Source organism: Pongo pygmaeus, chromosome 13 (assembly GCF_028885625.2).
Source record: "Pongo pygmaeus isolate AG05252 chromosome 13, NHGRI_mPonPyg2-v2.0_pri, whole genome shotgun sequence".
NCBI classification, from domain to species: domain Eukaryota; kingdom Metazoa; phylum Chordata; class Mammalia; order Primates; family Hominidae; genus Pongo; species Pongo pygmaeus.
The window spans coordinates 42,307,929-42,331,162 of NC_072386.2; the positions used below are offsets into that span (position 1 = coordinate 42,307,929).

Sequence of the window (23,234 nt, forward strand, 5' to 3'; positions counted from 1 at the left end):
TTTCTACTTGGTATTTAAAGATGACTTATAAAAACTGTATTTATAGCTCAACTAACAGGTGTCTAGCCAAACTCTGGCAGCATCATACTGAACCTCTGCTAGTAATTAATTTTTTTATTTTGTACATATTTCTTTAGTTTTTCTTTTCTTTTCTTTTTTTTTTTTTTTTTTTTTTTTAAGAGATGAGAGACTTTCCTTGTTGTCCAGACTGGAGTGCAAGTAGTACAATCATGGCTCACTGCAGCCCGGAACTCCTGGGCTTAAGAGATACTCCCAGCTTAGCCTCTTGAGTAGCTGGGACTACAAGTGTGCACTACTATGCCTGGCTTCTGATACTAATTTAATTCATGCATTTATTTGTCCATTCATTTATTCCACGGATATTTGAGCACCCACTATATGCCAGAGACTGTGCTGGATTCTAGGGATTCAGAGCTGAGTAAACAGACTTGCCGTCACCGTGATAATAATTTGGCAGGAAAGAGAGGCATGTGATGAGCACTCTGTCTCTCTTTTGGCAAAGAGCAGTTCTTCTGTATATAATTGAGTTTTGTTCTGGTTTTATTCCCCCTCAATAGTGTTGATGATGATGTCCTGCTCCATTACTAACCATAGAGTTGAATCAGGGTTCTGATGCCTGGCCCTTTTCTCTGTATCACAAATGCAGTATTTACAGGGACCAGATACGTAACCTTACTTAATCAGGCCGGCTGAGTGGTGGCAGGAATAGGATTGGTAGGCTATGTAGGTCAGGGTATTTTCTCTGAAGGGTGTAGCGACACTCCTCAGCTCTATTTGATTATTGCTTTGCACAGTTTGGGCCCAGTAGCAATAATCCCTACCATTTTTCATGAAAAGCCTGGAATCTGGATTTTATGTAAAATCACCTCATTTTAAAATATTGGCTCAAATTTTTTGAAAATATTCTGCAAGCCAAAACAATCACAGCCATAGACTGCTGGTGGACATCCTGTGCTCTGTGTCACATGCCCTTCCATCCGTGGCCACCTGATCCCCTTCTTCCTGACAGTATTGATGGGAATATAGGAGGACTGGTGCCCCTATAAGACTAAAGAGAAAATATCTACTTCCCAAATGTACTGTCTTTAGTAATATTCTGTAATTAGTAAACATGTTAAAGAAATATCTATTGAATTCTATTTTATTAGTGTTTCTATAAGGATTAAAAGGATGATCAAAAGGATGACCTATTGTGCTGTTTTTTTGGTATGTGAATCTCATAGTGAATTGTTTGCTCATGTGCTTTATAATTGTGGATTGTGAACTCACCTTCGTTGGAGTTTTATCTTGAGGTTCCTATGAGGCTATATTGAAGAAGAGTTGCTCTACAGTGATTTTGCATTTTATTTCTGTCAGGTACCCTAAAGGCTTTTTCTGCCCAGGGCCTCTTTCATGTTAATTTCATTGCTTACTTCTTGGATCATTTAGACAATGTAAATTTGAATTGCACATTCAATGTGGGCAGGCCTATTGGTTATTAATTTCCTAAGGAATTCTTTTTTCTTCTCATTGAAAGTGCTGGCCAAGGAGACAACTGTCTTTGTCTTCCTCTTTTGCCAGTGAGTGGGTTTGTTCTAATCTGCCTTTCTCTTAAGGAGTAGTCCTGTAAGGATCCCAGCTTTAAATAGAGGTCTCAGTTTCAGCTCCCTGCTTTCTGTGGGCCCAAGACCTCATCTCCTGCATGGACATTTGGATACAAAGCCCTTGACTCAGATGGAGGCAGACCGCAGGGCTCATTCAGCATCATCCCACATATGTAGAGTCTCCCTTTTTCAATTCTAGTTGTTTTTGGCACTTGAGCGTTTTTTCTTATGTTCTGGTGAGCTAAGCTATGCATTTGAAATGGTGTTAGTTATATTTTTTTTCAGTGCTTTTGCATGTTTTATAACCAGAGAGTTCTCATAATAGTGCTGAAAACAGAAGTGTTGACCATTTCTTTATTGGCCTTTTAAAGCATTATAAGACTTTAAAATACAAAGGGAATTGAACCTTAGTTTAAAAATAATACAACTTTCTTATTTCTAAATGGAGTCATTTTCTGAACACATTCGTGTTCAGAAAGATGATCTTGCCGTTTCTAGGGTTAATCTTTAAAGATCCGTATGTGCTGATTTACTTAAGAGACAGCGATAAACCATCAGTGCTGGGTTTACATTAAGGAATAAAAGATTAATATATGAAAAGAACATTATTTATTGCCATAGTTTAATGAGTTCCATAACTATACAATGGCCACCTTTCTATGATAATAGACTTAGTGTTGCACATGTTTTCTGAAGAATGGGAATAATATATATTTAGAAAAATGTGTATTTCTTGTTCTGTTAAGATTTACTTGCTTTTCCTCTGTTCTTTCAGTGAAAAGCTACTGAAGTATGACCACTACCTAGTGCCGTTCACTCTGTTTGAATTGGCATCTTTGTATAAAAGCCAGGGGAAAACTGACAAGGCCATAAAGTTCCTAGAAACTGCAAGGTAAGTGTTGAAGGCAGCTTTTCCTTGATTGTTATGGAGTCAGAAATGTCAATACTGCTCTAATAACAGCAGTAACATTATATACTTAAAAATTAACAATGTCAAATTAGTAATAATGCTACTTTTGCTAACTTCTGGTTGATTTATGCTCATGGCTTTTGCTGTAATTGTGCTGTTTCCAACCCTCTTACTGCCTCACCCTGTGACTATTTACAGATATGATTATGGGCATCTATTTGAAAGATTTCTAACTTATTTTATTATATCAGGGGTTGGCCAGCTTTTTGTGTAAATGGCTAGATAGTAAATATTTTTAGCTTTATAGCATAAAGTCTCCATTGCAACTACTCCATTATATCAAAAGAAGTCATAGAAGGTAATATGTAAATAGATGGGTATGTTTAGATTTGGTCCTTGGGTCCTAGTTTGCCAACCTTCAGTGTATTCAACCATACCTATTATTTCCTTGAAGAGCCATTGATCTTGTGAAGCTTGCAAATCTTACCCAGACTCTGTCTTTTCTGTTTATTGCGGCAGTTTCAAAGTATTTTTATCATTCTGGCAGACAATAGCTTTTAGACCTATGGTCATGGATCACTTAGGTAAGGCAAAAACCCTGTGGCCTGTTTGCCTTGAACACTTCCTGCGGTAGAGAAAGAATGCCAGACTAGCTCTAGGTCATAAACAGTGATTTGTCCATTTATTCAAATTCAGCAGTTATTCACTGAGCACCTACTATGAGTCAGACACTAGTAAAGGCTTTAGAGAGACAACTATAAACTAAGCAGGCAATGTTTCTGCTCTGTTAGCCAGAGGGAGATATTACATAGACAAGAAAAATATCAGTGGTATATGTTTGCTGAGATTTATAATATGATACATGGTGCCTGGGTGTTACTTCAGGATAGATTGATTCTGAAATATTTCCTTGAGGAAATGATGTTGTAGCTGCGATTTGCATAATTAAAGCCAATCTTGAGATCAGTCATCAGAAATCAACCAACTAGGTAGGGAGCATTCCTGACAGAAATCACAGTTAGTGAACATCTGCATTGAGGAGGTTGAGCCACTGGGTCAATGATGATGCTTTTTGCTGTGCTGGGGAATACTTAAAAGAATATATTTGGGGAGAGAATGAAACATACTTCTGTTCAGACCATGATTCTTTAAGATGGCTATTAGGTACTCATATTAGGTAGATGGCAAGTTGGCGTTCATACTTAGCATGAAGTTCAGTGGTAAGGTCAGGGCTGAATGTAGAGATTGCAGTCAACAGCACAGAGATAATGATATTTAAAGCAATGGCGTGTGATGAAGTCATTTTGTGAATGTTCTATAGCTAGAGAAAGAGGTCTAGCACAATGTCTGGGATATGCCATCTTCTTAGACATTAAATGATAAGATTAAGAAGATTAAGAGAGTTAGGAAGACATCTAGGAAAGCCAACCAAATAGTGTTTCAAGAAGAAGAGCATGGTCAGTTATGAGGGCAGCAACTAAGAAGTCAAACAAGGTAAGACCAGAAAAGTGGCTGCTGAATTTGGCAGCATGAGTATCGTTGGTGACCTTGACAAATGAGGTGACAAACAAAATGGAGTCAGCTACTTTAGGCAACTCTTTTAGGATGTTTGCTGTGAATAGAACATCGTAATGGGGCAAAAGCTTTACGGGCATGGTAGAGCCAAGGAGGGCTTCCTTAAAATATTTATATATAGGTGATATGAGAGCAAGTTGCTTTTAAAGTTAATTTGTTGGGAGTATGACCAATATTTCATGTGTTAGATATAGATATTTTCAAATCCAGCTATTGGAAAATTATGGATTATAAATACTGCTGTCCCAAATATTCATTATTTGAATATACAGTGTATAATAAGGCAACTTTATAATGATAAAAATAAAAGACTAGTAACTCACTGCTAAAAAGCAGTGAAAAGCCTCCACTAACTCAAGACAATACTGACAATTCAAACATAAAGATGCTTCTCAGTAATTCCAAGACTATTATCTGCACTTTCCCTTTACGTATTAGGAGCTTTGCAAAGTTGCCCACATTGGTGGCATTTAGGAAAATACTCAATTCCATCCATTGGTAAACTCCAGTAAGATATTGATTTTAGTTTATGAATAATACATTTTACTAACCCTCATCAAGATTACCAGTGAGTAGCCCTTATACCTGTTCAAAATGAAGGGCTATAGAAATAAGTGCCACTGTAAAGAAAGCAGTTATAGCTCACCCATGGGCCAAGGCAGTATGTAAAAGTATTCCATTTTTCTGATTCTTAACAATTCTGGTAAAGGGAGGTCAACATAAATGCTCTTAGGCAGGTTTTAAATAATCTTTGGATTTCTATGGACCCCTTTAAAGACATTGGCCTAATTATTATGTAATTATTGGCCAAACCATTGATATTTACATGTGAGAATTGGAATAAGTAATTTTGACGTCATTAAGCAATTCTGCTGCCTTTGTTGCAGTTGTTTCATTTGAGTTTCTTGAGTGATCGATCATGTGATCATGCTAACCATGTTTATATGCACCTACCTTAAAATTTTCTGGTTTAAGAAAGGAAGTCTAATTATTTAGGACTAGTTCACAAAATTTGTACAGCCCTTCTCACAACTTCTTGCTATGCTTGTGAATGATTTGGTAATTAAGCAGAACCTTGCTACTCAAAGTATGACCTTTAGATGACCACCAGGAAGCTTCTAGAAATGCAGATTATTGCAGTTCCCCCCAAAACCCCCCAACAGAACCAGAATCTGCATTTTACTAAGATCTACTGTTATGTATATTAGAGTTTGAAAGTAAGTAAGTAGATCAGAGAGAGGAATGGGAGAGTGGTGGTACCTGGTATATAAGGACATTTTGACTGTACAATTTTATTGTTATTGTCTTCAGGAACAACTACAAAGATTACTCCTTGGAGTCCAGACTACACTTCAGAATTCAGGCAGCTCTTCACCTCTGGAGAAAACCTTCCTCAGATTGATCAGAAGTTGAAGGATGGAATTTTCCCTCAATTACTATCGGCATCTGCTATAGATTCAACCTTATATTAAAGTGGAAAAATGATCTTGTGAATAAGAGACAAAAAACCAGTTTTTTTGTCAATATTTTCTATCATCTGAGAGATTTACTGTTGGTCTACATAATTTTTTTTCCTATGGAATGGCATTCTATATTATCTAGAAAATTCTTATATTTTGCCTCCCCCAAAAGAATTTCATATTATTTGAATTAGGGGGTGAAGAAGTCTTTTGAAAGACTTGCAGATGCAATAGTCTAATTAGATTATTTATTTTTTTAATGTGGAAATTAATATTGTTTAGCAAATAGCTTACAAGTTGAGCCAATTTTGGATTTGTTGGGTAGCTAAACTTCAGAGATATTTTGTTGCCTAGTATTTAAATTTCAGAAGATAAATAAATATCATTTCATTTAAAATAGCTTAATAGTGACCTTCAGAAGACTTCTGAAAAGGACAGTCTGAAAACATGAACACAGATGGGATATAATGTACTTCATGGGTTGAAGAGACCTGTCTCTATAAAGGATGATGCAGTATTCAGTTAGTGGTTTTTTACTCTTCATTTGATTAAAGGTGGTGACATTTTGGAGAGACTGATTTTGAATGTACTTAAGTCTATTATAATAACAAAATTCAAAAACCCCTGTGTATCTAAAGGGAAGGAAGTGTCATATTTTAGGAATTTTTCTTAACCTTAGCAATGAGAGCCTAAAATACATACATGGATTATTTTTCTTCTAGGAAGTAAATTTCCTGCTGCTTTAAATGATGTGTAAAATATCAATAATTTTTACACTTAAGATGTTGGTAAGACCTAGTTTTCTAATCTCTCTAGCACTGTGATGTCTCCTTATAGATAATCTGGACCTTGCTTAGTCCTTTAGTTGGGAAACATAATCAGGGCATAGAGCAGAAGAGAGCTTGACACTCCTTGTGGTCCTGGTTCTGCTACCCATTAGCGATTAGTGAGGGGACCTTTAGGGAGTCCACTGTGCCCTGTGTGTCACCATATTTTCTTCTGTGAAATCTAGATTAAAGAACAGATGACTTTCAAGGTCTTTTTCAGTTTTATAACTGTGAGTGTATGTATTAGGTATTTATTTTCAACAAATGACTTTAAAATGTTGAATGCAAACCATTCCCACTTGGAGCGTTTTATTTTTCAATCATCATCATTGCCCCCAACTCCCCACATGTATGTGTTGTGGCATCCAGAGTGAGAAAAGACAATTTATGAGTTGATGAATCTGGGCCTTATTTCTGTTTCCATTTTGAAGAATAACTTGTCACAGAAGCCTCTGCAGTTTAACAGAAGGAGCCACATATTGGGAGTCACGAGTTCATCTCTGTGGGTTAATAGTTCCATGACACGGAGTAAGTAGCTCAGCTTTTCAGGGGTTCAGTTGCCCCCCCAGTATGGATAGCGGTGTAGTATTTGGTACTTGTGAGGGCTCAATTAGATAAAACATATGATAGCTTTTTGTAAACTGTAAAAGGCTATACAAAAGTATGAATTATTATAATAATTATGGTTTTTTTATGTCTGGATTACAGTATCAACACAAAAGTATTGGCTGATACTGTGGTCTGTGTTGTAAAATGAAAGAAGTGTAGAAATTCAAATACCTTTCTGTGTATTCATGGGTTCGATGTTGACAGTAGGCTACCCAGGTTATATGAACCTGCTCCTGCCGTTTCCTGCCACATGGACCTGTATCAAGCAGTGTGTGGCTTGTTTTCTTCAAGGTACTGATTATTGACCAACACTGAGGATGTATATCCAATGAAAGATGATTACTAGAACTCAAGTCAGATTACCACCCCTTCAGATACTATGGCGGTAGATATCAATGTGTTATTAATAATACAACTTTAGGTACAGACAAAATAGAAAATAAAATTAACTGTCATTATAATTAGTAGTGGGAAATACATAAAAAATTATTTGTGTATAGCTTTGGAAAAAAGTTTATAAAGTTCTTAGAAGAGCTTTGGTAACATTATTTTTGAAAGCATACACCCACATTGTGACTATGGGTATACTGAGCATATATTCTTACATTGTTACTGTGAGAAGCTGCAAGTCAGAGCTGCAAGTCAGTAAAAAATTCTTTTTTGGGTATAAAATGAAACAATTTTAAGCTTAGAGTGACCATTTTTATTTTAACTCTGCATTACTAAACAAATATAAAAGAAATTCATCTCCATTTAAAAATCTTTTTTGTTATTTATATTTTGTTTTATTTTTGTTTCCTGTTCTTTATGCAGTTACCTGATACTATGGACAGTATATCCAGTGGATCTTTTAGTACTGTAATATCAAAATGCTACAAATATTTATGTTTCCTGCTATGTTCAAGATATTGTAGTGGCACCAACTTCTTGGGCATCAGCTAATATTGCATTTTGGAGTCATTAGGGTGTTCTGTGAAGAATGAATACTGAAGTGACAGTTTTATCTAGTTTTTTGAGGGGCATTTATGATGGGGTTGGGTTGCCATTGTGTCTGACAGTGCAATTCATGTAGTTCCTGGCATAATTGCCTTTTTTTTTCTTAATGGAGAGTCAGGGTTCCGATTGGTGCTGTATAAATTTAAGTAACTTTGTGCTTTGTAGGAATGGTGACAAGGAAGGCATGATTTCCCCCTGACAATGAATGAAAGGTGAACTGTATCAGCTCTTATCTGAACATATATGTTAATGTTTTCTATGCTCCCTGATACAAGAAGTTTCCAAGTTATATAGGAAAATTAAGTCCATTGATCCTGTCTTTATCCTCAGAGGGCAGAAATGGGACAAGTGCATAAAGGCTGTAGGAAGCTGAATTCCACATTAATCAGTGCCAAGGAAGATTTTTCATTATCGGAAAACCCAACAGTCTAAAATCAATAACCAGTTCTTCTGCAAAGGGGTGAGTTTAAGCAGGGCTAATGTGACTGCCATTTCTGCCTGTCCTACAAGCTTAGACTAGTTGAACTTTGAGGTCACTCTATGATTCTTTTATTAGGGCTTCAAATCAGCAGGGAGTGTGTAAAGAAAAAATGCTCCCCACCACCATTTCAAATAAAAGTGAATGTTTTCTCTTTCAAAGCTACTATTAGAGGTAGTTGTGATAGATACTAACAATCCCCGGTGTTAATACTTTCCACTCCTTTTATTTTATTTTATTTTAATTGTATTTTATTGAGACAGAGTCTCGCTCTGTTGCCCAGGCTGGAGTGCAGTGGCGTAATCTTGGCTCACTGCAAGCTCCTCCTCCCAGGTTCACGCCATTCTCCTGCCTTAGCCTCTCAAGTAGCTGGGACTACAGGTGCCCGCCACCACGCCTGGCTAATTTTTTGTATTTTGAGTAGAGACGGGGTTTCACCGTGTTAGCCAGGATGGTCTCGATCTCCTGAACTCGTGATCCACTCCTTTTTAAAGTGAGTCTAGTCTGTTGATCTTCATAAATAGGAGGGTTTTCCTCCAGCTTGGACATTAAAAATAATTTTTTAAAAGGTCTTTGTGGCCAACTGGAAAATCTGAAATTATCTAATGCTTCATTCATTTCCCTCCCTCTATTTCTGTTTTTTTTTTTTTTTTGTATTTATACTCTCGTATTTAGAAATCTTAAATTCAAATACATTTAGTTAAAATGAGTTAAGGAAGACTCCAGTGATGTTTTAATACCCTAATCGATTTTGTGATTCCTTGGGCCTGGAATGGATCTTAGAAAATTACCTCGTCCTCATGAGCCTGTAAACTGTGTTGTTTCCCCTCAGTCTTGCTCTGTCCAGTACAGTAGCCCCTCGCCACACATGGCTGCAGAGCACCCGGAATGTCTTACAGCACATGTGGGAATGGTGTTGAACGCTGAGGAAGCATTCACTCATACGTGCTGTACTTCTTAAAGGCCTCCCAATAGCCTGCGTTCTGGAGTTCTGGCTTTTACTTGCTGTCTACTATGATCACCTGATTTGTGCTTCACATACATATCTGTGAAATTTGCTTTTTCTATTTAAAGTGCCCTTAAACTTTCATTTCATCGTGTTTATCTGCAGATGATCAGTGTCATTGGCATATTTGAACATTATTCTGCCCTCCCTTTGCCAAACTCCTTACGTACTAGATTAAGAAATTTTATTTTTGAGATGATGATTTTAATTTGATTTTACATTCTTTTTTTACAAAGTACAGTTGTTAGAATTATAGAAGAGTGATTCACATCTTTGAGAAGATAGATTTTGTGATTAATATATATATTTTTTGAGACAGAGTTTCGCTCTTGTTGCCCAGGCTGGAGTGCAATTGCACGATCTAGGCTCACTGCAACCTCTGCCTCCCAGGTTCAAGCAATTCTCCTGCCTCCGCCTCCCAAGTAGCTGGGATTACAGGCATGTGCCACCATGCCCAGCTAATTTTGTATTTTTAGTAGAGATGGGGTTTCTCCATGTTGGTCAGTCTGGTCTCGAACTCCCAACTTCAGGTGATCTGGCCGCCTTGGCCTCCCAAAGTGCTGGGATTACAGGCGTGAGCCACCGTGCCTGGCCCAATATTTTCTAAGATAAAATTATTCTGAGAAATCTAGTGGAAACTTTTCAATTGCTTTGTTATTAATGTTTCAACACTGACTTTCTCAACTAGGCCAGTATTACTATTTAAAAGGTTTTTAGAGGCTGGCCATGGTGGCTCACGCCTGTAATCCTAATACTTTGGGAAGCCAAAGTGGTGGGGGGGGGGGTCACTTGGGACCAGGGGTTTGAGGCCAGCCTGGGCAATATAGTGAGACCCTGTCTTTACAAAAAAAAAAAAAAAAAAATGAACTGTGCATGGTGGAGTGCACTTGTAGTCCTAGCTACTAGGGAGACTTAGGTGGGATAATTGCTTGATCCCAGGAGTTTGAGGCTACAGTGAGCTAAGATCATGCCGCTGCACTCCACCCCAGGTGACAGAGTGAGACCCTGTCTCAAAAAAAAAAAAAAAATTATATATATATATATATATATATACACATATATATATATATATAAAAAGGTTTGTGGACACATGTTACCCATTTAGAGAATAATTTATTTTTGAATGTGTATGATACCTAAGTGATATGCATATATATAATTAAGACATTTTAAATCTCTTCAGATATTTCTTCATAAGATACACGTATCTATAGATAGCTATATACAAAACTACTTACAAATAATAAATAGACATTGTTTTATACAGTTCTTTCCAAAGAAATACAGGATTTTTTCTCCAAATCCTTCCTCACCGAGTCCAGTTATTTACATATTTTTGTCTTTAAGTGTTAGACTGCTTGTTTCTGCTGCGTATTGTTGGTAGTTTTGTCTTTTATACATTTGCTGTTAGTTATTTTGAAATGTTGAAATGTAATGAAAAGGACACATCAGAATTTATCATCAGGGAAGATATCTTTTATGTTGAGCAGCTGCTATCTGATCTTGACAGACTCTCCTCTTAGAGGACTGTTGAAGTCCATTCTAGTCATTTTGTAACTTCATAACTGCAGAAAGAAATGATGCAAGGACTGTTTAGTGGACTGAGATGGCTGAGCAGGTTCTTGGCCTGAATTATCCAGAGGATATAAGTGGATCTAGCTTCAGAGGAAGTCTACACCCCATTCCCTTCTGCTTACAATGTACCCATGGTATGTGTTTAGCACAGTAATACTGTAACAGGACATTGCATGGAAAAATCAAAGCAGCTGGCTCACTGTATTTAGCTAAAAAGAATGCCTACAGATTGGATATTTAATAGGGAAAATTAAGGCACTTTAATAACAGACTTCATTATGTAAAACTTGTTGAACATTAACATACAATACACCTTGTATATTAATGCCATAGTTTTTAGAAACACTAATTTAAACAACAAATTTAAGGGATGCTGGCATATCCCAGTGACACCTTCAGTTTTATTGCTGCTTAGTATTTTCTAGTAAATTAGTTTTAATTATTGGTAGTCTGTTGGGCACCATTTGGGAAAGAAATAAATTGGTCTCGGTGTAGCAGACTTATAGCCAAAAACTTTGAATAAAAAATGAGTATAATAAAGAATATTTCATTTTTAAAGGAATTGTATTATTTTGAAGTGCTGCATGGTTGATATGGTTTTGTTGTGTCTCTACCCAAATCTCTTATTGAACTATAGTTCCCATAATCCCTACGTGTCCTGGGAGGGACCCAGTGGGAGGTGACTGAATCATGGGGGTAGTTTTCCCCATGCTGTTCTCATGATAGTGAGTGAGTTCTCATGAGATTTGATGGTTTTATAAGGGGCTTTTCCCCCTTTGCTCAGCACTTCTCTTTCCTGCCACCCTGTGAAGAAGAAGGTGCCTTTCTTTCCCTTTGCCTTCCGTCATTATTCTAAGTTTCCTGAGGCCTTCTCAGCCATTGCAGAATTGTGAGTCAATTATACCTCTTTTTAAAATAAATTATCCAGTCTCAGATATTTCTTCATAGCAGCGTGAGAATGGACTAATACAATGGTCTTACTCAATTTGAAGGTATGACACTCTTTGCTTTGGAAATCATGTAGACATTTTAAGTCATTCCTATTTTTAATGTAGACAGACGTCCAGGTAGCAATTTTGGGGATAATAAATGAGTTCACCCTTTTTTTTTCTTTTTTTTCCTGAGACAGAGTTTGCTCTTGTTGCCCAGGCTGGAGTTTAATGGCACGATCTTGGCTTACCACAACCTCTGCCTCCTGGGTTCAAGCAATTCTCCTGCCTCAGCCTCCCAAGTAGCTGGGATTACAGGCATGTGCCATCACACCCGGCTAATTTTTGTATTTTTAGTAGAGACAGGGTTTCTCCATGTTGGTCAGGCTGGTCTCGAACTCCTGACCTCAGGTGATCTGCCCACCTCAGCCTCCCAAAGTGCTGGGATTATAGGCGTGAGCCATCATGCCCGGCCGAGTTCAGCTTTTATTCACATTTTTTCCCCAAAGTGATTTATTCTTCAAAGTAGACAGTTATGTTCTATAGAGTGTTTTGTTTTTTCTTTAAGAAAATAATTTACATAAACAGAGATTATGGTAAACATTTTGAATCTTAGGCTGTTGGTTAAATTTAATGGTTTAAGCACTGTTGGGTTCTCTTTAATTAATATTTGCAGAAGGAGAACATATGTGTTTCACTGATACGTATTGTCCAGAAAAATTACTTAATTCTCAAAAATATGTTGCATTCTCATATTGTGTTAGGGAAAATTCCATAAGTAGTCGGTTTTTTTTTTTTTTTTCTTTTGCTGACTGTTAACATCCAAACACCTGAATGAAAACTGACTGATTTCTGCATTGGTGTTTAAAAATATTGATTTGCAGATGTTCATAGAACACTTGCATTTTTTGATTCACGTTGCTAAATCAAATGTAAAGGCAAATATGTATATTTAATAAATGAGAAGTATTTTTTTATTGCTGAAATTTATTCTCAAAGCAAATGTATTTTGTAGATGTTTCATTTGGGAGATTTTGCTTTGCCTTAAAACATACAAAATAAACCTGTCTTGTGGTCTGCCCACCTCAAAACCTCTGTTAACTTGATGTGTAGAAGGAGTTCAGAATTCTTTGATAATGTGTGGCTTTCACTTTTGTTTGGATTAAACAAAAATAAAATTAGAGGCCATAGCACTTTGTAAACTAATGTGAAGTTTCTTGTTGAATCATAAAAGCTACCTGTATGTACTTTATAATTTAAAGTTCTGTTAGTAAAAATTGTCAGCATTTTATCTTTTTCTCTTCTCATTTCATTTTAGTCTCCAATCTTTCCCATTCTCAGCAGTCACAGTTTTGCAGAGCAAAACATTTTTAGAAACTGAATATGTGTGAGTTTTATATAAAATGAATGTGTTAGTAACATCCATCTGCTGATCAAGTAGGCATTGGATCTGGTACTAGAAGGTGAAATTGATTGTAGCTATCAAAGCATTTTATCAATGTAAGTCAAGAAAAAAGAAGAAAACTGTGAACTTCTGATATTTTTAACATAAAAACTGTTCCCAATGAGTGTTCTCTTGCTGATTTTGTGTTAATGTTATTATCTATGATTTTTAAGCTAATGCTAATATAAAATCTAAAATTTCAACATGATGACAACAGTTCCTGTAGCCTGTTTTTACCATTAGGACGTTTTTGAAAACAGATGTCATCTTAGAAATTAAATTTTTAAGTGCAAATAAATCATCCTGACTTGAAAGTCAACACATTTTATTTTTCATTCCGTAGTATTACAGAATATGCTGCATTTAGATACAGGTTTAATTTGCCAGATTTTCTTGGAATTCTGTATTTTTATATTGCTACAACTGGTTTACTTAACATGCAATTGAATTGTTATTTAAATAAATTACACTTGATGGAATTGCAGTCTTATTCTGGTTGGTCTACATGTGGAAGCAGTACACGACATCTGTTTTGCTGGTCTTTAGTTGTCAATGTGATATAAACTTGAATTTTTGTTTCTTGGTAAGACTTTTTATTTAAATCATAACATACAGTTATGAAGGCCCTTCTCGGTACCGAGTTCTTGGCCAAGTCCTGGGCATGAAGAGATAATTGGGATGGTACAGTTGTCTCAAGGAAGGATTGCCTTTTATATCATCTTTTTGTAATTTATTTAATAGCTCAAAGATTAGCTGCTGACCTGTTCAGTTTAAGGAGGAATCTTCTGCATTCAGGGTATAGCACAGTGGAAGAAGCAATGGGCTCTGGGAATCAGGAGATCTATATTTGAGGCTGGCTTTGGCTAGATTGTGGCCTGTGCTCCCCCTCCCTAGCCATTAACTTCTCTGAACTTTGCCTAACACAGCTGTAAAATGGGGACCATTCCACTACTTTATTCAGCTCTAAGGAGGATCAGAGGAGGGGATATGCAAAACCACAAAGGGCTAATCCAAGATTAAATTCTTCCCGTCCTCCCCTATGTGAGATAGGGCAAACAGATGTCCATCACAAACCAGTGGTCTCTGTCAGTGGGTGGGTTTTCATGATGTGATGCAGTAATCGCAGTTCTTTCAGTCTTGTGGCTCTGCTGTCTTCACACATCTGCTAAGGTCACTGTGGTCTTTTGCATCAAGCTATTGAAGGGGACAAAGCATGGAGGGGTGTGTGAGGAAGGTGGTACATATCTGTTTAAGTTCCATTAGCTAGAACTCAGTCACTGCTTTACCTTATGACAAAAGAGGCAGAGGAATATAGTCTAGCCATGGGCTCAGGAAAAAGAGGCAATGGGTATGGTGAACAGTTAGCTTTTTTCTGCCACATTCCCACTTGGGCTGGGTCCACTATGATTCTCCCAATGTGTCCCATGCCTTCCTGCTTGTCTTTCCTTTGTTCTTTGGCATGAGGAACTTGATAGATTTATGAATGCATCAGTTACAACTCAGGGTAATCAACTTGAGCTTGTTTAAAAACAAAAACTTGAACAGCCATCTAGTAAATGGATAAAGGGTGCCTGTGGAATTTGGGGGCAAGAATGTGGGAGATACTCAGGAAGTATTTAAATTCAGAAGAGAAAAGCTTTAGAGACTTGGAGAGTATTTCTTCTGTCTCTCTTGTGCTTCCTGAAGAGACTTGATGGGAGGAATATGTCCACAACAGCAAAGGCTTATTTTCCTCTCATGCTCCATCTCTATTTCAGGCCAGGGAGGGATCAGCTCCACATTTTCCTCACACAGGGCCCTGGATTGCCAGAGACTCCACTATCTAGAATGAGAAAAGGAAGGAGGCATGGTGTATATAAAATGGTCTTGTTGTAGGACTTTCTCCTTAGTTCTGTTAAAAGCCGGGTTCTTGTTACACTACCTTGAAAGATTAGGCTCGCAGACACTTTGAAGGGTGAGAACAGCAGGGTTTATTAGGTGAAAAGGAAAAAAAAAAAAAAAAAAGGAAACAGGGACGCTTGGCAAAGCAAGAGTCCTGCTAGCAGGCTTCCCGCCTCACAGATTGAATCCCCTGTACCACCTGGGAACAGGAGAGGCCAGGCTCCTCCCCACTGCAAATAGCGTGAACTTCCCAAGGCTCCACCCCAGTGCACACTCCTCCCAGTGCCCAGGCTGGTTGGAGGTTCCCCAGTGACCCCTTTTAACTGGCTGTCTTAGTCTTACAGCTTCCACCTGGAAGTGACACATATTTCATGTCCAAAGCAAATGACACAGCTTTACCTAACTTCAACTGAGCAGGAAAGTACAACCCTAATGTGTCTGGAAGAAGCACCAGAAGTAGATGGTAAATAGCACAAATGACTATCTTTCTGGTTGCCAGATATCTGATTCACTCTTTTTCCTGCACACAAAATACACTCACTTCTGCACCAAGGGATGTAACAACAACAAAAATCCCTTCTGGGGCCAGGCGCAGTATCTCATGCCTGTAATCCCAGTGCTTTGGGAGGCTGAGGGGGGCAGATGGCCTGAGGTCAGCAGTTCGAGACCAGCCTGGCCAACATGGTGAAACCCTGTCTCTACTAAAAATACAATAATTAGCTGGGCATGGTTTCAGGTGCCTGTAACCCTAGCTACTCGGGAAGCTGAGGCAGGAAAATTGCTTGAACCCAGGAGGCGGAGGTTGCAGTGAGCTGAGATCGTGCCACTGCACTCCAGCCTGGGCAACACAGTGAGACTCCATCTTGGGGAAAAAAAATCCCTTCTGGTTATAACATCTCTGTGGCATGCCCTCTTGTCTTATTTTGAATCCAAATGTGGCTCCAATTGATCTGGACACCGTGAGCTAAACAGTTATTTGCCCTCAATACACAATGTGTGTACTGGTTTCTGTGGTTTGAATGTGCCCCGTAAAACTCATTGAAATTTAATTGCCATAGTGATGGTATTGAGGTAGGACTGTGAAGACGGCCCATCCTCATGAATGGATTAATGTTATCTTGGGAGAGGGATTGGTATTGCAGGAGTGGGTTTTTGTGAAAGCAAGTCTGGCCCTCTCTTGCTCTCTTACTTTCTTGCACTCTCTTGCTCTTTTGCCTTCCACTTTGGGATGACACAGCATGAAGGCTCTTGCCAGGTGCGGGCCCCTTGACCTTGGACTTCCCAGCCTCCAGGACTAAGAAAGAAATTTGTTTATAAATTACCCAGTCTGTGGCATACCATTATAGCAACACAGAATGAACTAAGACACTGGTTGAACAGAAGTGGGATAACCACAATGTACACTCCCATTTAGAAGATGAAAAGTGAAGCATGGGAAACCACCGTGAGCACTGGTCTGTAATTATTCTGAAATCTCATGTTTTGAGCTTCCATATCTTGAGAATAGAGAATGTTCTTTGATTGGGCCTTGAGTCCATTTCCTGGAGTAGTGCTCTTTTTCATTAGTCTCTGTTGCATCTGGGTTCACCTTCTGAGAGATTTTTTTTATTTTCTGTAATTTTTCTTGGCCATATCTGAAGAGACTGTCAAAGAAATTGCCCTCCCAGGAGCGGAAAAACTTTCTCAACCTTTCCTGCCTCACACTGGGGCCAAAGGATCATTTTAAGTTTCAAAAAGTCAGCCTTTTTCAGTGCAGGTGGTTCTTCAGTAGTACAATTTTCTAAAACATTTATTCTATTTGATACAGCGTCATATGCCAAATAACCACACCACAGTATGTCTAAGACATTACTCATTCCTGTTGCCTTAATTAATGAAACTTAATATTAACTTGAGCCAATACCATCTCTGGACTGATTTCTGTATTAATTAGAATGGGCTAGGATATGCGACGGTAACAAAGAGCCCCACACGTCTCAGGGGCTTAAAATAACAGTTTTTTTCTTGTTCACACTACATGTGCATTTTTGGTCAGTAGAGAACCTTGTTCTGCACTGTGGAGGCCATTGGACCCTCACCATCTAGGATTATACTCATGGCCATGGCAAAGAGAAGTTTGGCAAATTGCATACTGGCTTTAAAAAAAAAAGAATGCCTTTATTGAGGTATAATTTAAATACCATTAAATTTACTCCTTTTAAAAACAGGTCTACATTTAGTAAATGTGTACTTTTGTGCAGCCATCACCATAATCCAGTTTTAGAACGCACCTATCACCTCAAAAAGTTCCCTCCTGTCCCTTTGCTGTCAATCCCTAAACTCAACCTCTTAGGCCCAGGCAAACACTGACCTATTTACAGCTGTAATTTTGCCTTTAATACAAAATTTACTTTGTATTAAAATACAAGATAATGAGTGGTATCTCATTGTGGTTTTTGATAGGTATTTTTCTTTTTTATTTCTTTCTTTTTTTTTTTTTTTTTTTGAGATGGAGTCTCGCTCTGTCACCCAGGCTGGAGTGCAGTGATGTGATCTTGGCTCACTACAACCTCTGCCTCCTGGGTTCAAGTGATTCTCCTGCCTCAGCCTCCCAAGTAGCTGGGATTACAGGCATGAACCACCACGCCCAGCTAATTTTTGTATTTTTAGTAGAGATAGGGTTTCATCATGTTGGCCAGGCTGGTATCAAACTCCTGACCTCAGGTGATTCACCCATCTTGGCCTTCCAAAGTGCTAGGATTACAGGCATGAGCTATCACGCCAGCCTGATTTGTATTTTTCTAATGACTAATGATATTGAGCATTTTTCACATACTTTTTGACCATTTATATATTTTCTTTGGAGAGAAAAAGCTATTCAAAGCTTTTGCCGATTTTAAAATTTGGTTTTCTTACTAGATCTCTATCAGATACGTGATTTGCAAATATTTTGTTCTGTGATTTGTCTTTTCATTTTTTTGATACTGTCCTTTGACATAAAAGTTTTTAATTTTTGTGAGGTCCAATTTATCCGTTTTGTTTTTGTTTTTGTTTTTGTTTTTTTGGTTGCTTATGAGTTTAGTATCATATCTAAAAGTCCATTGCCTAATCCAAGGTCATACAGATTTATACCTATGTTTTCTTCTAAGAGTTGTATAGTTTAACTCTTAAATTTGGGTCTTTGATCCAGTTTGAAGTAATTTGAGTATATGATGTGAGGTAGAGGTTCAACTTCATTCTTTTGCATGTGGATATCCTGTTGTCCCATCACCATTTATTGAAAATCACATTGACTTTTAAAGCTTCCATCCAGAATTTTCACATGGATCATTTCCATCCATATTTCACTGGTCTAAGCAAGTCATGTGGCTATGCCCAGATTCAAGGAGACAGGTAGGTACAATTCTGCCATATCTGTCCATGGTTCTGAGTTCACATATTAGAATTCTGGGATCCTCTTTCTCAGTACAGGTTACAAGTCCTCATAGGGGGAGTTTTTATTGGCCTAGCTTGGGAGAGGTGTGGTGACCCTCCCTTCAAACAATTGTAACTAAGAGAACAGGGTCATTTGGAACAAACATGGCTGCTGGAAGTTCACCCTATGGACTGGTGAGTGGGATAGTTAAGGGTAAGTGGTCATTATAACCCAGGTAAGTTACCCCCCAAATACCATCTATCATTTGGAATCTAACTCTGGTTTAGGTCACTTGAAAAGTGATCCGCAACTATATGTTCCCTGATTACACTTTTGTTTAGCAAATGTTGATTGAGTTCCTACTACTTCCTGTCAGATGGCTCCAGGCACTTGGAAAATACTGGTGAATAAACAGATTGTGTCCTTCTTGGAGCTTATATTCTAATGCGATGGGGCAGGCATTACACAATAAATGGGATAAGTAAATTATATAATGCAGGGGTTGGCAATTTAAGGCCCTCAGGCAGACTGCCTATTTTATAAGTAGCGTTCTAGAACACAGCCATGCCCATTCATTTGCATATTATCTACAGCTGCTTTCTCAATGCACCAGCAGAGTTGGATAGTTGCAACAGATATCTAAGGCAAACAAACTTAAAATATTTACTATCTGACTTGTTAAAAAAACATTCACTGACCCCTAAATAATCTATAGAGGGTGATAGGTGCATTTGGAAAGAGAAAAAGTATCCAAGTAAGGGGACCTGGGGATGCTGAGGTGGGGAAGGATGTCAGTTGTAGTTTTAAAAAAGATGATTACAGTTGGCTTCATCAAGAAGGTCAAGTTAGAGCAAAGACTTGACAGAGGGGAGGGAGCTAAATTGATATCTGGGGGAAGAGCATTTCAGGAAGAAAACAAAAGCTCATACAAAGGCTTTAAGAAAGGGTGTGTTAAATGTGTTCTGAGGACATCAAGGAGACCATGTGGCTGGCCTGAGGCACTGAAGGGACAGTAGCAGGAGATGAGTCACATAGGTGGTAAGTACTGACTAAAGTCAGATTTTACTCTTCTTGCAAGCTAACAAGGTTAGCCTGCACAGTTTTGTGGATTCTGGCAGAAGACATGAGAATCCTGGGTCAGAGAAAAAAATGCTTTATTACTCATGGCACAACAAGCGGCATGAACACTGGCATATTTGTGTCAATTCCCCTTGCCTGCCAAGTCCCACAAGGGTGATGTGGAGGGGCTCAGGTGGCTGCTGCACCCTCGCTGGGTTTGTGTCACAGCAGAGGAGCCTCTCAGAGAACCTGAATCTTTTTTTTTTTTTTAAGATGGGGTTTTGCTCTTTCTCCCAGGCTGGAGTGCAGTGGTGCAATCTGGGCTCACTGCATCCTCTGCCTTCCGGTTTTGAGTGATCTGCCTGCCAAGGCCTCCCGAGTAGCTGGGATTATAGGTGCCTGCCACCACGCCCAGCTAATTTTTGTATTTTTAGTAGACACAGGGTGTCACCATGTTGGCCAGGCTGGTCTCGAACTCCTGACCTTGTGATCCGTCCGCCTCGGCTTCTCAAAGTGCTGGGATTACAGGCATGAGCCATCACGCCTGGCCAAACCTGAATCTTTTATAACAGACTGCAAGCAAACTTTCTTGCCCTTTCCTCGGAAGATAGACATTCTCTTTGCCTCACACTGAACAGTAAGCAAACCTGCCTTCTTCTCTGGAGGGAGAGACTATATCTTCCAAAGCTGCTCATTCCAAACAGTTTTGAAAAGCTAGTCTGGAACAAAGCCAGTCAGTGCCTTTTCTTTGAGATATGCAGAAAAGCAAGAGACCTATAATATTGTCTCTGAATGGCAGGTTTATAAGTTATCTTCAGAAGGTAATGAGGCCATTTAAAAAACTTTGACTTTTACCCTGACTGAAATGAGGAACCATTGCAGTTTTCAGTAAAGTAGTGGCATGGGCTAACATGTTTTGAAAAGACCGGATATTGGGGGTAGGGTGAGGTGGATGAGGTAGAAGCAGGAGACGAGGCCATCACAGTGACCCAGACCATAGTATGATGTCTGGGGTTTGGGCCTGAATGACCAGAAGGGTGGAGTTGCATCAGCTGAGATGGGCAAAGTGGCAGACTGAGCAGGTTTTGGAGGAATGCTCAGAAGTCATTATAGGCATAATGAGTTTAAGATCCTTATTAAGGATCTTATAAGACATCTTGATGTTGAGAGGGCAGTTAGATAAATGACACTGGAATTTGGAAAAGAGGCTTGGGTTGAGATAAAAAGTTGTGAGTCTTTGGTATACAGATGGCACTGAAAGCCATGTGACTGAAGACTTATGAGAAAACCTCAGGAAATGCCTCTGATATTTCATCAGTAATTATGATTTTGGGTGAAATACATGTTCTGTTCACCCTCAAAGCTGAATTAAGCCTGCTAAGATTCAGATTGGATAAAATGTAATATAGACGAAAAATACTAAGCACAAACTTAAAAATGAGGTCTTCTGATAAAACAATTAGGGCCTTTGTCTGGCTTTTTGTAGACTTCCATATAGCTAAAAAAGGCAAAGTGTCATTTGAGCTTTAGAGGAAGGGGAGAGGAAGCCAAGCATAAAATCTCAAATTTTAATTAAGAAAATTTGACAATGTTAAACAAGAAGCAGCTGCGAGGGGGGAGATTTGTGTGCATTTTTAGCCCTGCTTTGAAAGCCTCAGATTGATTGTCTTTGGAGCAGAATGGAGCAAATTGTCACAAATCTTGTTTTCTGAGAAACCAGTTATGTCAACATTACAGCATGCCACAGCCAGCATGCCAAAAATAACACGAAAAGGAACGGCTGCAAATCTATTTAGGATTAAGCCAGTAATTATTGCGTTTGTGATCATTTCCAAGAATTGTTCCTACCCAAATATTAAATGGAAAATAAGAGCTCATTCCAGCCCTGAAAGTTTTCCATCTTATTTTTTTCTTCACTTACTAAAGATTTATGTTAATAAACTATTAATAGTTTTAAACAGAGCACTTCTATGTTGAAATTAAAAGCAAAGTCATTTTAATAATATGTTGGAGCCTTTATATTTTTCTTTATTAAAAAAGAAAACCATTTCTCTTTTTTCTTTTTATTTCTGTGTCTGAAGTTACTTATAACACTAAAACTTCTTAAAACCCAGATTGAAGGCGTGTGTTCATTTAGTCTTGAGACACCCACTGTTTCCTGATCTCCTCTACATTATTAAATAAACAAATCTTAATTCATCCAAAATTCTAGTTGCAAACTCTGGGTGACCATGGAGATTAGAGTGGTGATAATGGAACCAGTGTAGTGATGGAGCTAATCTCTCTTTAATTTGGCTATTAAATGGCTTCTCCGAAAAGAGATGGAATCCCTTATTTCAGGAAAATAGATTTTAAAAAAATGATTACAGCATAATTATTTTAAAAATGCTCTTTAATATTTATCTGGCTGCTTCTTCCCCTATTCCCATATTCCCCCTACAAGTTAGGTATATCAGCAGATCATGTAAATATTTATAGTACTTGTTAATCTATTAGGAAATGTATATTCTGACATTTTAGTGCCATGGGGGATTCTTTTTTTTGTCTCTAATTTTTGTCTGAGATTTATGCATAGCTTTTATCCAGTAGGAAGAAGGACACATTCTTCCCCTACCCTTTCTTACCCAGGTGAGCTTCCTAAGGCCAAATCACGCAAAGTTTGACCACAAAAGGTGACTTACTGACTAGCTGTCAGAAAGATGAATGCTTCCTTTAAAAATAGCGGCATGGTGTTCCTTGTCAACAAAACTGTGGCTCTTAGAAAGGATGCCATAGGCCTTATGGTTAGGACTGTCTGGGTAGGTTCAGCTCATTTGTAGAACAAAGATTTCTGTTGCAATGCTCTTTTAGCCATCCAGCTTCATTCGTTTTAAGGGCCAGACCTTGTTCTTCAGCCATTTGGCAATCTGTGTATGGAGTACTGGATACAATGTGGTTCAATGCGGTGGTTCCCAGCTTTTCACATCTTAAATTCTACAAATCTTTCTTCGGGGAATGGGGAGGATGAGGTGGAGAGGCAGCACCAAAGCTATTTTTACCTGTTATTGCTGTCTAAGCAGAAAGTGAGATGGCGTGAGGGTGCGGGGAGGGGCGGTATTTCAGATTGGAGCACTACCATGTACCTTTAGGAAGCCCTCCCCCTCATCTTCCTAGATGAGCTCTGTGTCCCTAGACTTAGTTTACACAAACACATAAAAAATAGTAAGTGTCCATGATTTTGATTATCAAAATAATCCTTGGCTGGATAATCATTCTTGGGTGATATTGTTGGGGCGAATGAGGGGACTGAGGGAGCACAAAATCTCAATAACTGATGCTAAAACCCTGTGTTCCCCATTTGGTCATGGAACGACAAGTCAATGCTGGGTCAACAGAATCTTCTATACTTAAAATCCATTTTCGTGGCTCTTATACAAGCCACTGAGAAGCCCACACATTCAACATTTGTTCCATTTTTCCTTCCAGATTAACTTTCTTTTTCCACATC

The 23,234-nt window shown here is 38.4% G+C and overlaps 1 protein-coding gene across 5 annotated transcripts in view; it reads left to right on the forward strand.

The window, feature by feature from the left end:
* TTC39B (tetratricopeptide repeat domain 39B) overlaps positions 1-13,892 on the forward strand; it is a 141,593-nt gene extending 127,701 nt beyond the window's left edge. For all 5 annotated transcript variants that reach the window (XM_054501572.2, XM_054501573.2, XM_063649500.1 and 2 more), the window contains 2 exons: positions 2,380-2,496; positions 5,401-13,892. In XM_054501572.2, coding sequence (XP_054357547.1) covers positions 2,380-2,496; positions 5,401-5,491 — 208 coding nt within the window. In that variant the 3' untranslated portion in view covers positions 5,492-13,892. The remainder of the gene's footprint in view (positions 1-2,379; positions 2,497-5,400) is intronic.
* Positions 13,893-23,234: the final 9,342 nt, after the last annotated feature.